Genomic DNA, 13,947 nt, shown 5'->3' on the forward strand with positions numbered 1-13,947 from the left:
TTCCATGGCGCTTTACATGTGAGGAGGGGTATACATAATAACAAGAAGTACAATAATCTTAAGCAATACAAGTCAAAACTGCTAGAATAGGAGAGAGGACAATGCCTACGAGGGCTCACAAGCTACAAGCCATATGTTTCCTCCTTTTAATATAACTATTTTTATACTCCCCTCCAGTGCTAATGCCATTGCAGCAACATTGGCGCTGTTTCACCCAGGGATTGCGTAACAGTGTGATGTCATTAGAACCCTGCGGCCAATCAGCTGCTGCTTCACCCTCTCTGCCTTTGGACAAATTGCTTACATCTGGAAGAAGGTAGCGCTGCTGTTCCTGCTCTACCTCCAGATGTGTGTGATATGTCCAAAGGTGGGGAGAGCGAAACAACTACTAACTGGACACAGGTTTGCATGATGTCTCACTTTTATGTGATCGCCGGGAGACACAGGGCCTATACCGCTGGAACGGCGCCAGCAATGGACGAGAGTATAAGTGTAGTTGGCTTGAGAAAGGGTTGTCCAAGTAGTGGACAACCCTTTTAAGAAGATCACTAAGCAATTGTAGTGAGACTAATAGGCCATGCATTGCTCCCTGGGAAATAAAATATGCAAATATCCTCTTCACAGAGGAAGAGAGTAAAGTCTCCATTGACACCTATTAGAAGCACCAATTCTGTAAGTCAATGTACTCTGCCACATAACCTAGAATACAATGTCAAACCTGAATCTTTATTTGTAGACAGCTGTATTAGGGTTTTTGCACCTCATCAGTGCCATATAGGAGGCTTGGTGGCTGGGTGCCATTTACAATACTGGTATGTTCCTAAGTGGTAGTGATACTGTCGGGCGGCACTACCCGTGTATCCCCTGTAACTATGCCCCTGGTAACACCCGGATGTGCCACCAACTGCAATCAGAAACTTTCAAACAACTGCAGCTCATTTCTTACCACCATTCTCGAGGAATTCTGTCTAATTCTTCTCTAGATTTGCTTAAATTAACCAATATTGGAGGCAAGGTTGTCAAGTTAATTTATGATTTTTTTTCTGGATAACATCTGATAAAATCAGGGAAAAACCAACATTTTTTATGAACATATTGGAAAGTTATAATATACATCATTAAGATTGTAGGTGATCTACAGCCTACTGATCTGAATACTTTAGCTTCATTAACTGTGAACTGAAAAATTATCAAAATTGCAAATGCAATAATCTGTAAAGATCTTTTACTGACATTGGAAAAGTAATCTTCCATTTTTATGGACTATCCAGTCATTTTTGGACAGTTGGAAACCCTGATTTTAGCACTTCAGAGCACAAATTGCCTGCAATAACCATTCTGCTGCCTCACCACCACCCGAACTGCCACGTCACCAACCACCCGAGCTGCCGTGTCACCAACCACCACCGCCAGAGCTGCCGCCTCACCTCCACCAGTGCTGCCGCCTCCCCACCGACAGAGCTGCCGCCTCACCACCGCCAGACCTGCCACCTCACCGGCACCAGAGCTGCCGCCTCCCCACCGCCAGAGCTGCCACCTCACCACCACCAGAGCTGCCGCCAGGTCACCGCCACCAGAGCTGCCACACCCTCTGCCTTCTGTCTCTTCCCCATTATCCCATAGAATGTAAGTCCGCAAGGGCAGGGTCCTCTCCCATCCGTACCAGTCTGTCATTGTAAATTTGTTTACTGTAAAAGATATCTATAAGCCTGTACGTATCCCCTTTTCTCATGTACAGCAACATGGAATTAATGGTGCTATATAAATAAATAATAATAATAACAAAATTGTCCACATGGGGTATATCCGCTGCAGATTTTCCATTCAGATTAAAAATTGGCTGCACATTACTGTAGAATAGATGTGAATGACATTTTGAGAAATCTCATTTGAAATTGACCAGCGCTAAGGATTTGAAATCCAGCATGTCAAATTCTGTTATATTGGTAGTGATCGCCCAGTGCACGGAGGCCGGTAGGTGGGGTGCTCTTGAAGATGGAAGGAGAGAATTTCCCTTTAACATGTTCATAATGTATACAGTGTACCCGAGAGAGCGACAAAACGTTATAAAAGAAGGAATATGTGCATGTCACAGGCTGAGGATAGTTCAATAGTGCAAACACCGAATGTACTTATGTCGGCTACAAAATACTCTAATTTCAGGTGGGTTAAAGGATTTCATGTGTATTTATACTCAGGTTGTGAAGTTGTACCAGATGTCAATGTCTCACAGAGAAGATTCGGGATAAAGCTGTTAATACCAGTTGCAGAAGGAATGAATGAAGTATATTTAAGATGTGATAATGTGAGTATAGGTATCATTAGCAGGTAGCATTACTGCATTATAAAATAAGTCAAAAATAGTATAATGAACATAATCCACAATACAATCTTAATAAAAAATAAAGATGAAATGTAGAAGAAACTCCTAGAGGATATAAATAAAGAACAGAATTGGAGTGCTGACTTCAAAAAATAATCAAAGTTGTATTAATATAATAATAAGTAACAAACATATTACACAAAGATTATTGAGGAAGGAAAAGATAGGATCCGCAATAGGAACCCTGGGGATGGAGTACTGGGGTAAGTGATTATTCCACAGTTTATATAGATTGCAATAAAAGTCATGTAAACATATACTCTCCTTGTGTAAAGAAAGTAATACTGCAACAATCATAAAGTGCATGTTCTGAGATGATCTACCATTAGTGGTAAACTAGTGATGTGGAAAAGAGGCATGAAATAAATATACTGCCAATAACCGAGTTATAAAGGTTGCATACACTTACCCATATTTGGGGTCGGCTCCTGGGAATTTCTTGGTCAGTGCACTGGCACTTTACAATATGGGTAAGTGTATGCTTTATAACTCAAGCATTGGCAGTATATTTATTTCATATTTCATGCCTCTTTTCCACATCGCTAGTTTACCACTAATGGTAGATCATCTCAGAACATGCACTTTATGATTGTTGCAGTATTACTTTATTTCCACAAGGAGAGTATATGTTTACATGACTTTTATTGCAATTTATGTAAACTGTGGAATTATCACTTACCCCGATTCTCCATCCCCCTGGGTTCCTATTGTGGATCCTATCTTTACCTTCCTAAATAATCTTTGTGTAATATGTTTATGTTACTTTTTTTTTTTTTTTTTTTTTGTTTAAATAGTTTTTTTATTGAAAGCAAACATGCACAATACAATTTATGCACTGTCCAGTATTTTACAAAAATTTTAACATTTTCCAAACCCCCAACAATCCCAACCATACCCAAACCTCCCCCTCCCCTGACAGCTCCTTCCCAGTTATACTTTTGTTACCAGTATTGATGGTTCCTTGAGCCATTTGACTCACTTATGTTCGCTTGTTCCTTTGGCACTCTCTTCCTTTCAGAGGCTCTCACTCTCCCATTTCCCATAACTATTCATCCCAGCTCGAGCCACGGAGACCACATTTTGTCAAACGTTTCTATTTTCCCACGTCTTTTATAGACCCCCTTTTCCAGATTGAGACCATGTTTAACATAATTCAGGAATTCACCCCTCGTAGGCGGTTCCTCCTTGATCCAGTTCCTTGCTATTACCTTCCTTGCCATGTATAATAGCCTAGCTATTGCTATCTTCCAGATGTTATCCACTCTAATTTCCTCTACATATCCTAGTATACACACTATCGGATCTCTCGGCACTCTGCATTTATACGCCCCTTCCACACGGCTCATTACCACCAACCAGAAAGCAACCAGTCTTGGACATGTCCACATCATGTGGTATATTCCTGCATTCCCATTCTTACATCTCGGGCATTCAGAGTCAGCACGCAACCCCGCTCTGCACAACACTTCCGGTGATTTATAGACTCTGTGCAAGATGTACAGCTGCGATAGTCTATACGGCTCGCTCAGCGACACTCGTGGAACCGACTCCAACACCGATTCCCAGGTTTCATCCTCCATTGGGCCTAAATCTCTTTCCCATTTCGCTCTCGCTTTTAAAGGGAAGTCTAACAAATATGCATGTAGAAGGTCCTTATAAAGGGTGGTAATGACTCCCCTTGTGGACCCTTCCCCACACACGTATTCCAGAACTATGTCCTCTTGGATCTCAACACCACCGCTCCTGTTTTGAGCTTTAAAAGCATGTTTCATCTGAGCATATTGATACTCCCCAGTCGGTCTCAGTCCAAACTCCCCTTGCAGCTGCGAAAAGGACTTTAATCCTCGTTGTTGAACTATCTGAGCCACCAAGTGGATTCCTTTGGCCCTCCACTCCGTCAGCACTCCAAGGGCCGCAAACTCAACCAAATTATTATTAAACCATATCGGTGTAAATTTAGTCAGCCCCGTAACCCCCCGAATCTGTCGCAGTCTGGTCCATAATTTATATATCAAAAACATAGTTGGGTATAATTTCCCCAATACTCCCAAGGAACCATCCTCCAGACACTGCGCTACCGGTCGTCGGTCTGTCACCCTCTCCATCAAGTGCTGCACCGCACTGGCAGACGCCTCCCGCGCCCAGCCCTTCAAATGCTGGCTCTGGGCTGCAAGAAAGTATAACTCAGGATTGGGTAAAGCCAATCCTCCATCTTCCTTGGGTCGCTGAAGCGTCTCCAGGCGAATACGTGGGTACCGCCTCCCCCATATCAGACTTCTAAATAGAGCATTAATCTGCCGGAATTTCCCACGTGGAATCCAAACTGGCGCGTTATGTAGGACGTAGAGTAATTTGGGCATCAGAACCATTTTAATTAGATTAACCCTCCCCACCACCGATAAGTGCAATTTATTCCATGCATCCACTTTTGCTTTAAGGGCGCCCACGAGAGGTGTCAAATTCCTATACAGAAACTCTGTAACTGGCATCGAGATCCATATTCCCAGGTATCTGAAAAGGGATACCACCCTAAGCCGCCCCTCTCCCAATGGCTCACTTCTGCTCTCCTCCACCCCATCCACCTCAAAGAGGACCGATTTATCCCAGTTTATCCTCAATCCCGATAAGTCTCCAAATTTCCCAACGATCTCGATAGCCCCATTCAAGGCTTCATCCGGGTCCGCTAGGAACAGTAGGATGTCGTCTGCATATAACGCAATCTTCTCCTCAACACTCCCATAACTGAACCCAGGGACTTCATCCGACTGTCGGATCTTGGCGGCCAATGGCTCCACAGCTAAGGCAAACAGAAGGGGCGACAGTGGGCAACCCTGCCTCGTACCTCTGGCCAGCTTTATAGGCTGAGAAAGTTCCCCATTCACTCTAATTCTAGCTGTTGGTAGTGAATATAACAGTTGAGTCCACGCCACAAATTGCGGGCCAATACCCATACATTTCAACACCCGCCAGAGATATCCCCACTCCACACTGTCAAACGCCTTATGGGCGTCCAAGGATGCAATAACCCTTCGGCCACAATTGTCAGACTTCAGCTGCAGGTTCATATGCAGCCTCCGCAGATTAACCGCTGTAGATCTGTCAGGCATAAAACCAGACTGATCCGGATGCACAAGGTTAGTAATGACACTAGACAGACGGGTAGCTAACACCTTGGCCAAGAGCTTGACATCGATGGTTAACAGAGAGATTGGCCGATATGACTCAGGCTTCCCCAGATCCTTATCCTCCTTCGGAATAACCACTATAATAGCCTCCCTCATAGATGCTGGGAGATACCCTTTACATCCAGCCTCCTCCAGTACTAACTTTAATCTGGGAATCAGCACTTCCTCCAAACTTTTATAGATTTCGTCTGGTAACCCATCAACCCCAGGTGCCTTCCCATTGGCCATAGACTTCAGCGCCCGACTCAGTTCCTCCTCGGTGATAGGGGCATCGAGGCTCACCCTATCCTCCTCACTCAATTTCGGAAGACCCAGACTCTCAAGGAAAGTCTCCGTATCTCCGGCTGACTCATTGACCCTGGAGGAATATAGGTCCGCGTAAAAGTCCGCAAAGACCTTTATAATATCAGGTGTTTCAGATACCCTGCTCCCCCCATCCGAAACCAACGAGTGTACATATGAGGTACTACGCTGAGCCGCGGCTACCACCGATAGCATGTGTCCCACTGTTTCTCCCTCCTGAAAATAAGCCACCCTCTGAAACTCCCGCTTCCTTTCAGCTTTTCCCAGCAGAATCTTTTCCATACAATTTTGCGCTGTTCTCAACCTTTTCTCTGCCTCGGAGGTCCCCAGTACTACCATCTCGTCCTCCGCGGCTTTCAGCTCCTCCAACGCCACTCTCTCCGCTTCCCTTGTCCTCCTCTTACACCTACTAATGTCTCTAAAAAGTAGCCCTCTCAGATACGCTTTCATTGCATCCCAAACAGTCAGAGCATCAGTACTCCCATCATTTAACGCAAAGAATTCCGTCACCTCCTTCCCTATACCGTCCAAGTCAATACTCTGTAACCAGTTAGGGTGGATCTTCCATTCTCTCCCGCTTGTAGTCCGTGTCCCCAACAACCTAATCTCCACCTCAATTGGACTATGATCCGAAAGGGCCCTCGGCAGATAACGCACCTCCCCCACCATTGTGTCCAACAGGCGGTTACCCAGTGCCATATCAATTCTGGATAGCGTAGCATGAGCCGGCGAATAGCACGAGTATCCTCTCTCCCCAACATGTCTGACTCTCCATAGATCAATCATGCCTAATTCACGCACATAGGTTCCAAATGTTGTAGTGTGCCCCTCCGACCTATTCTGGGCGTTCTTATTTTTATCCCAAAAGTCATCGCATATATTGTTCAAATCCCCAATAATTAAGAGTGGCAGTGGTTCCCATCGTTCCACCCTCTCCAATACCTCCCTGATCTTCTTACTTGAATATGGAGGTGGAATATACATTGCCGCAACACACAATCTCACTCCATACAATATACATTGTATCACCACATACTGACCCTCAGCATCCACGCACACTTTCACCTCTTCATACTGCACTCCCACCGGCACCAACACTGACACACCTCTTGAGTACGTCGAGAAGGTAGAGTGATACCCTTTCTGTATCCAACGTCTATTTAGTACGTCCACTTTCTCCTGTATCAAGTGCGTCTCTAGCAAGCATATCATAGAAGCCCGTTGATCCTTCGCATACTGCAAGCTCGCAGCTCTCCTAGACTTATCCGCCAGGCCTCTCACATTCCAGCTCAATATCTTAAAGCGGTCCCCTATTATGTGACTCATCATCCTTAGTTATGTCAATACTCCCGGTTCTGAGCTGTCTAACTTCCCTCCCCACCCTCACCCCTCCCCCCCCTCCCCCACACCCCCCAATATTATACATTCTGCCTCTTATCAAGAGTGGGGCACCATCACCCGTTGCAAACACTCTTGCTAAACCTTCTCTTTCCGCCTCCCGCTACCGTTTATAACAGAATTCGGCGCAATTCTTAGAAGAACAGTATAATTAAACCTGTATTATATTACAACTGCAAGAACTAAATAAACTTTTTAGTACGCTGCACACCCTTCCTCCCTCATATTTCACTGCCGCACCAGCTCTCCCAGTGCGTTCCCTGAGTAATACCCAACTCCACCCTTCAACCTTCACATTTCAATTACCAGTGTACTGTCAGTCAATCTCTTTTTTTCCCCTTTTTGAAAGAATTAAGATACCTCCCGACCAACCCGCCCCACATTTTCAATCTCCTTTCCCTTTAAGTTTTTTAGCGTTAAGATCTATCCACTGGGTAGCGTCCTCCGGCGTCTGGAAAAAGTGAATCTTATCCATCGCTACCACTCTCAGTCGTGCCGGAAACATCATGGAGTATTGCACTCCCAGTTCTCTCAGCCGTCTCTTGATACCCGTGAACATCATCCGTTGTTTCTGTACCAGGGCGGAATAGTCGGGGTAAATAGCGATTCTTTGACCTCCAATTGTCAGATCCGTCATGTCTCTAGCCTTCCTCAGGATAATGTCTCTGTCTCTGTAGTTTAGGATTTTGGCAAGCATGGTACGGGGACTTGCTCCAGGGACAGGTGGTTTCGGTGGGACCCTGTGGGCTCTTTCTACCGCAAATACTTTTGTCAGTGCTGCATCACCAAAAGTCTCAAGGAGCCAGCTTTCAATATACTCCGTGGGATTCCTCCCCTCAGTTTTTTCAGGGACACCCACTATACGAATGTTATTTCTTCTGGACCTATTCTCCAGATCCTCATTTTTTGCAGCTAGCTCCGATATTGTTTGAGCAAACTTCCTCTCCGCTTTCTGCAGCTGCACTATATGGTCTTCTGCCGTGCTCACCCTTTCCTCCACAGCCCCCACACGTTTGTCAATCTTCTGCAGGGCTGCATTTATCTGGGCTGTATCCCCTTTAACCTCCTGTATCTGCTGGGTCAGGGATTGTTTGCAGGATGATACCAGTGCAAAGACATCTCTAAGGGTGGGCTCTGCTCCTGACTCCTTATCTTCAGGTCCCCCTACTACCACCGCCATGTCACCATCCCTGCTCCCCTGTTGTACCTCCTGCTCCTCTGCTGGGCTTTCCTCCTCTCCTTCTGTGTCTGTGTCCACTCCGGCGTCCTCCTCTGCTTTTCCTGTGTTCCCTGCGGCTTCCACTCCAGCAAACTGCTGGAGCTTTGCCGCCGCCGACATTCTCTTCTGGCATGCCGCGTTGTCCTTCTCCGCCTTCTCCCTGGCGTCGGCGCCATCTTGGCCGGTCCCTGCCTCGCCGGCTCCGGCGTCTCTTTGTCTCCTCCTGGTCATACTCATTGACCTCGGGGCCGCCGCTATACACCGCCGCACTCCCGGGACTCTCCTGCAGCCGGTAAGCGCTGTGAATCGCCGCTCAGCTGCGGCTTATAAGGATAATATTAACTTTGGCAGCGGGAGCGCTCTGTCACGCGTCCGCTCACATGAACGTTCAGGCCACGCCCCATGTTTATGTTACTTATTATTATATTAACCCATTATCTAAAAATGTCCTTTTTTTGGGACGCCTAATCTTTAGCTTCTAGCAACTAAGATTTTATAATTTTTATAATTAGGTCCACTTTTTTGAGTTGTGTTTGTAAAAAGAATGTTTTCAAAATAGTAAATCATGTCATTGTCATTTTTAATTGAATATTGGGACGCCCTTTTCTGAAAAATCTGTACTTGTAAAAATTTTAATTTGGCAAGTAATGGGTTAATACAATTTTGTTTATTCTTTGAAGTCATCACTCCAGTTCTCTTTATATTACTGCATTATAATTTAAATGGAAATTGTTACTAGATTCTTGCTGCCCATACAATGGGCAGCATGACTGAGAAACTGGCTGCACAATTGCTGCTGCATTTCAGAGTAAATATATTTTGGAAGGCCATCTGAGGATTATGTGTCTTGCCCGACTAGTCCAATGCAGTACCTGGCTAGCTTCTCCCTACCCCAATCCCTTTGCCTGACAAATCTCTTCCTATGTATAGAGGGAGAGAACTGTCCATGGGAATATCCTCCTCTTCCAGTCCATGAAAATATCCCCTTGTTCCAGTCCATGGGAATATCCCCTTCTTCCAGTCCATGGGAATATCCCCTTCTTCCAATCCATGAGAATATCCCCTTCTTCCAGTCCATGGGAATATCCTCTTCTTCCAGTCCATGGGAATATCCCCTTCTTCCAATTCATGAGAATATTCCCTTCTTACAGTCCATGAGAATATCCCCTTCTTCCAGTCCATGGGAATATCCTCTTCTTCCAGTCCATGGGAATATCCTCTTCTTCCAGTCCATGGGAATATCCTCTTCTTCCAGTCCATGGGAATATCCTCTTCTTCCAGTTCATGGGAATATCCTCATCTTCCAGTCCATGGGAATATCCTCTTCTTCCAGTCCAGGGGAATATCCTCTTCTTCCAGTCCATGGGAATATCCTCGTCTTCCAGTCCATGGGAATATCCTCTTCTTCCAGTTCATGGGAATATCCTCTTCTTCTAGTCCATGGGAATATCCTCTTCTTCCAGTTCATGGGAATATCCTGTTCTTCCAGTTCATGGGAATATCCTCTTCTTCCAGTCCATGGGAATATCCTCTTCTTCCAGCCCATGGGAATATCCTCATCTTCCAGTCCATGGGAATATCCCCTTCTTCCAATCCATGAGAATATTCCCTTCTTCCAGTCCATGAGAATATCCCCTTCTTCCAGTCCATGGGAATATCCTCTTCTTCCAGTCCATGGGAATATCCTCTTCTTCCAGTCCATGGGAATATCCTCTTCTTCCAGCCCATGGGAATATCCTCATCTTCCAGTCCATGGGAATATCCCCTTCTTCCAATCCATGAGAATATTCCCTTCTTCCAGTCCATGAGAATATCCCCTTCTTCCAGTCCATGGGAATATCCTCTTCTTCCAGTCCATGGGAATATCCTCTTCTTCCAGTCCATGGGAATATCCTCTTCTTCCAGTCCATGGGAATATTCCCTTCTTCCAGTCCATGGGAATATCCTTTTTTTCAGTCTATGGGAATATCTTCTTCTTCCAGTCCATGGGGATATCCTCTTCTTCCAGTCCATGGGAATATCCCCTTCTTCCAGTCCATGGGAATATCCTTTTTTCAGTCTATGGGAATATCTTCTTCTTCCAGTTCATGGGAATATCCTCTTCCTCCAGTCCATGGAAATATCCTTTTTTTCAGTCTATGGGAATATCCTCTTCCTCCAGTCCATGGGAATATCCTCTTCTTCCAGTCCATGGGAATATCCTCTTCTTCCAGTCCATGGGAATATCCTCTTCTTCCAGTCCATGGGAATATCCTCTTCTTCCAGTCCATGGGAATACCCTCTTCTTCCAGTCCATGGGAATATCCCCTTCTTCCAGTCCATGGGAATATCCTTTTTTTCAGTCTATGGGAATATCTTCTTCTTCCAGTCCATGGGGATATCCTCTTCTTCCAGTCCATGGGAATATCCTCTTCCTCCAGTCCATGGAAATATCCTTTTTTTCAGTCTATGGGAATATCCTCTTCCTCCAGTCCATGGAAATATCCTCATCTTTCAGTCCATGTGAAAATCGTTATATGTCAGTCCATGGGAGTATACCCTTCTTCCAGTAAATGGGAATATCTCCATCTTCCTATAGATTGTAAGCTTGCGAGCAGGGCCCTCACTCCTATTTTGAACTGTGATTTTTGTTATGCTGTAATGTCTATTGTCTGTACAAATCCCCTCTATAATTTGTAAAGCGCTGTGGAATATGTTGGCGCTATAAAAATAAAATTATTATTATTATTATTATTATTATTATTATTATTATTATCTTCCAGTCCATAGGAATATTCCCTTCTTCCAGTCCATGGGAATATCCCCTTCTTCCAGTCCTCTCTTTACACTATAGATGATTTGTCAGATGTCAACTATAAGTAATGATGATAATAATAATCTTTACTTATATAGCGGCAACATATTCCGCAGCACTTTCAAATTCAACAGTTCATAGACAAGTCATAAGTAACAACGGTAGAGATAATACAATAACTAGAGCAAAATAATGACGACCCTGCTCGTAAGAGCTTACAATCTACAATGAGGTGGGGGAGACACAAAGTACTGATGTATATTTACAATGAAGGTCCAGCCATTTTGAGTGAATGGGGGATAGATAAAGGCTGCCAGCCAATATTTGTGGTGCTTTTGGTGCGGTGGAGTTTGATAGCGTGTTATTCTCAGATAACTAGTGAATGACATGCACACACTTCGATTAGGGAATGTGATAGGCCACTCTAAACATTTGTGTTTTGAGGGATCATCTAAAACTGTATAAGTTGTGGTTAGTCCTAATTTCTTGGGACAGAGCATTCCAGAGTATTGGCGCAACTCGGGAGAAGTCTTGGAGCCGGGAGTGGGAGGTACGGATTAGTGCAGAGGTTAGTTGAAAGTCGTTTGCGGAGCATAATGAGCGGGTAGGCCGATAAACGGAAATGAGGGAGGAGATGTAAGGAGGTGTTGCACAGAGGAGAGCTTTGTGGGTGAGCACAAGCAATTTAAATTGGATCATATAATGAATGGGCAACCAGTGCAATGACTGGCAAAGAGCGTACGTGTCCGAGTACCAATTAGCCAGATAGATTATCCTGGCTGCTGCGTTAAGAATGGACTGGAGAAGGGAAAGTTGAGTGAGGGAGGAGGCCAATTAATAGAGCATTACAGTAGTCAACGCGGGAGTGGATCAGGGCAACAGTGAGGGTTTCAGTTTTTTCCATGATAAGTAGTAAAGACATGGAAATTCAGTATAGTTTATCTACTTTTTCTACCATGGATCACTAGGAATCCCAGTACTCCAAATGGATGGCTGCATGCATACTGGCATCAAAAGGAAAGACAATGGCCGACAGCTCCTATCGATCAGAAGTACAAAGCATCCTCTCATTTCTGAGGATGAAGAACACCAACACTACAACTCAAATAAATACCAAGATTGAAAACGTGGACATCAAGCCTGAGTGCTTTGTGTCACCGAAGTATGCAAAAAAATACAAAACCAAACAGGTATGTCATCATGAGCCATAGCTGAAGACATGTAAATGATCTGTTCATATGCTTTATTACCCCCCTGGCTGCCTCGGGCTTTCAGTCATAGGGGTGTGGCCAGCGCGGGTTCTGTCACCCCTTAGTGCATAGTGAGCAGTGGCTGTAACCATTGGGACTTTTGGTATGGAGCCTCACAATTTCTATGTATGTATTTCTATGCAGGGGTGTTCAGGGCTGTTCAGGGCTGTTCAGACACTGTGGGCCCCCCGGTCATGTGACGGGGTCATGTGATGGGGTCATGTGACAGGGTCATGCGACGGGGTCATCATATACCTGAACCAGATTATTCCTGAAAAATAGTTACTGTGTGAAACTATAACCTGTCAAACATCCATTGATCTAGTCAATTTACCCCTCAGTTCAGTATATAGTATACAGTATATAGTGTCAGTGTATATGTACCTCTAGGTGAAGTCCTTCATCTTTCATCCAGCACAGACCGCCATCACTTCATCCAGCCCTTACTCGTCTCTGCAGGAAATAACACAGTTATCTCGAGCTAGGACCCGCTAGGTCTGCCACCATTGGTACGGTACAGTCTAAATTTCTATTGTCCGTTACTCTGATTTGCTCTTTGTCCTCCTATTCTGTTATGGCATTTGTGGATTCAGGCGCTGCCCTGAATTTGATGGACTTGGAGTATGCTAGGCGCTGTAGTTTTTTCTTGGAGCCCTTGCAGTATCCTATTCCATTGAGAGGAATTGATGCTACGCCTTTGGCCAAGAATAAGCCTCAGTACTGGACCCAATTGACCATGTGCATGGCTCCTGCACATCGGGAGGATATCCGCTTTCTGGTGTTGCATAATCTGCATGATGTGGTTGTTTTGGGGTTGCCATGGCTACAGGTTCATAATCCAGTATTGGACTGGAAATCTATGTCTGTGTCCAGCTGGGGTTGCCAGGGGGTACATGGTGATGTTCCATTTTTGTCTATTTCGTCTTCCACTCCTTCTGAAGTTCCAGAGTTTTTGTCGGATTATCGGGATGTATTTGATGAGCCCAAAGCCAGTGCCCTACCTCCTCATAGGGATTGCGATTGTGCAATTAATTTGATTCCTGGTAGTAAGTTTCCTAAGGGCCGATTGTTCAATTTATCTGTGCCAGAACACGCCGCTATGCGGAGTTATATAAAGGAATCCTTGGAGAAAGGCCATATTCGCCCGTCATCATCACCGTTAGGAGCGGGGTTTTTTTTTGTGGCCAAGAAGGATGGTTCTTTGAGACCTTGTATTGATTACCGCCTTCTTAATAAAATTACAGTCAAATTTCAGTATCCTTTGCCGTTGCTGTCTGATTTGTTTGCTCGTATTAAAGGGGCTAGTTGGTTCACCAAGATAGATCTTCGAGGGGCGTATAATCTTGTGCGTATTAAACAAGGCGATGAATGGAAAACAGCATTTAATACGCCCGAGGGCCATTTTGAGTACCTGG

At 44.8% G+C, this 13,947-nt stretch overlaps 1 protein-coding gene across 1 annotated transcript in view; it reads left to right on the plus strand.

The window, feature by feature from the left end:
- FERMT1 (FERM domain containing kindlin 1) overlaps positions 1 to 13,947 on the plus strand; it is a 134,068-nt gene that overhangs the window by 106,178 nt on the left and 13,943 nt on the right. Inside the window, exons 11-12 of the mRNA XM_069768820.1 lie at positions 2,199 to 2,305; positions 12,251 to 12,472. Coding sequence (XP_069624921.1) covers positions 2,199 to 2,305; positions 12,251 to 12,472 — 329 coding nt within the window. The remainder of the gene's footprint in view (positions 1 to 2,198; positions 2,306 to 12,250; positions 12,473 to 13,947) is intronic.

This window comes from Ranitomeya imitator, chromosome 5 (assembly GCF_032444005.1).
Source record: "Ranitomeya imitator isolate aRanImi1 chromosome 5, aRanImi1.pri, whole genome shotgun sequence".
Lineage (NCBI taxonomy): Eukaryota > Metazoa > Chordata > Amphibia > Anura > Dendrobatidae > Ranitomeya > Ranitomeya imitator.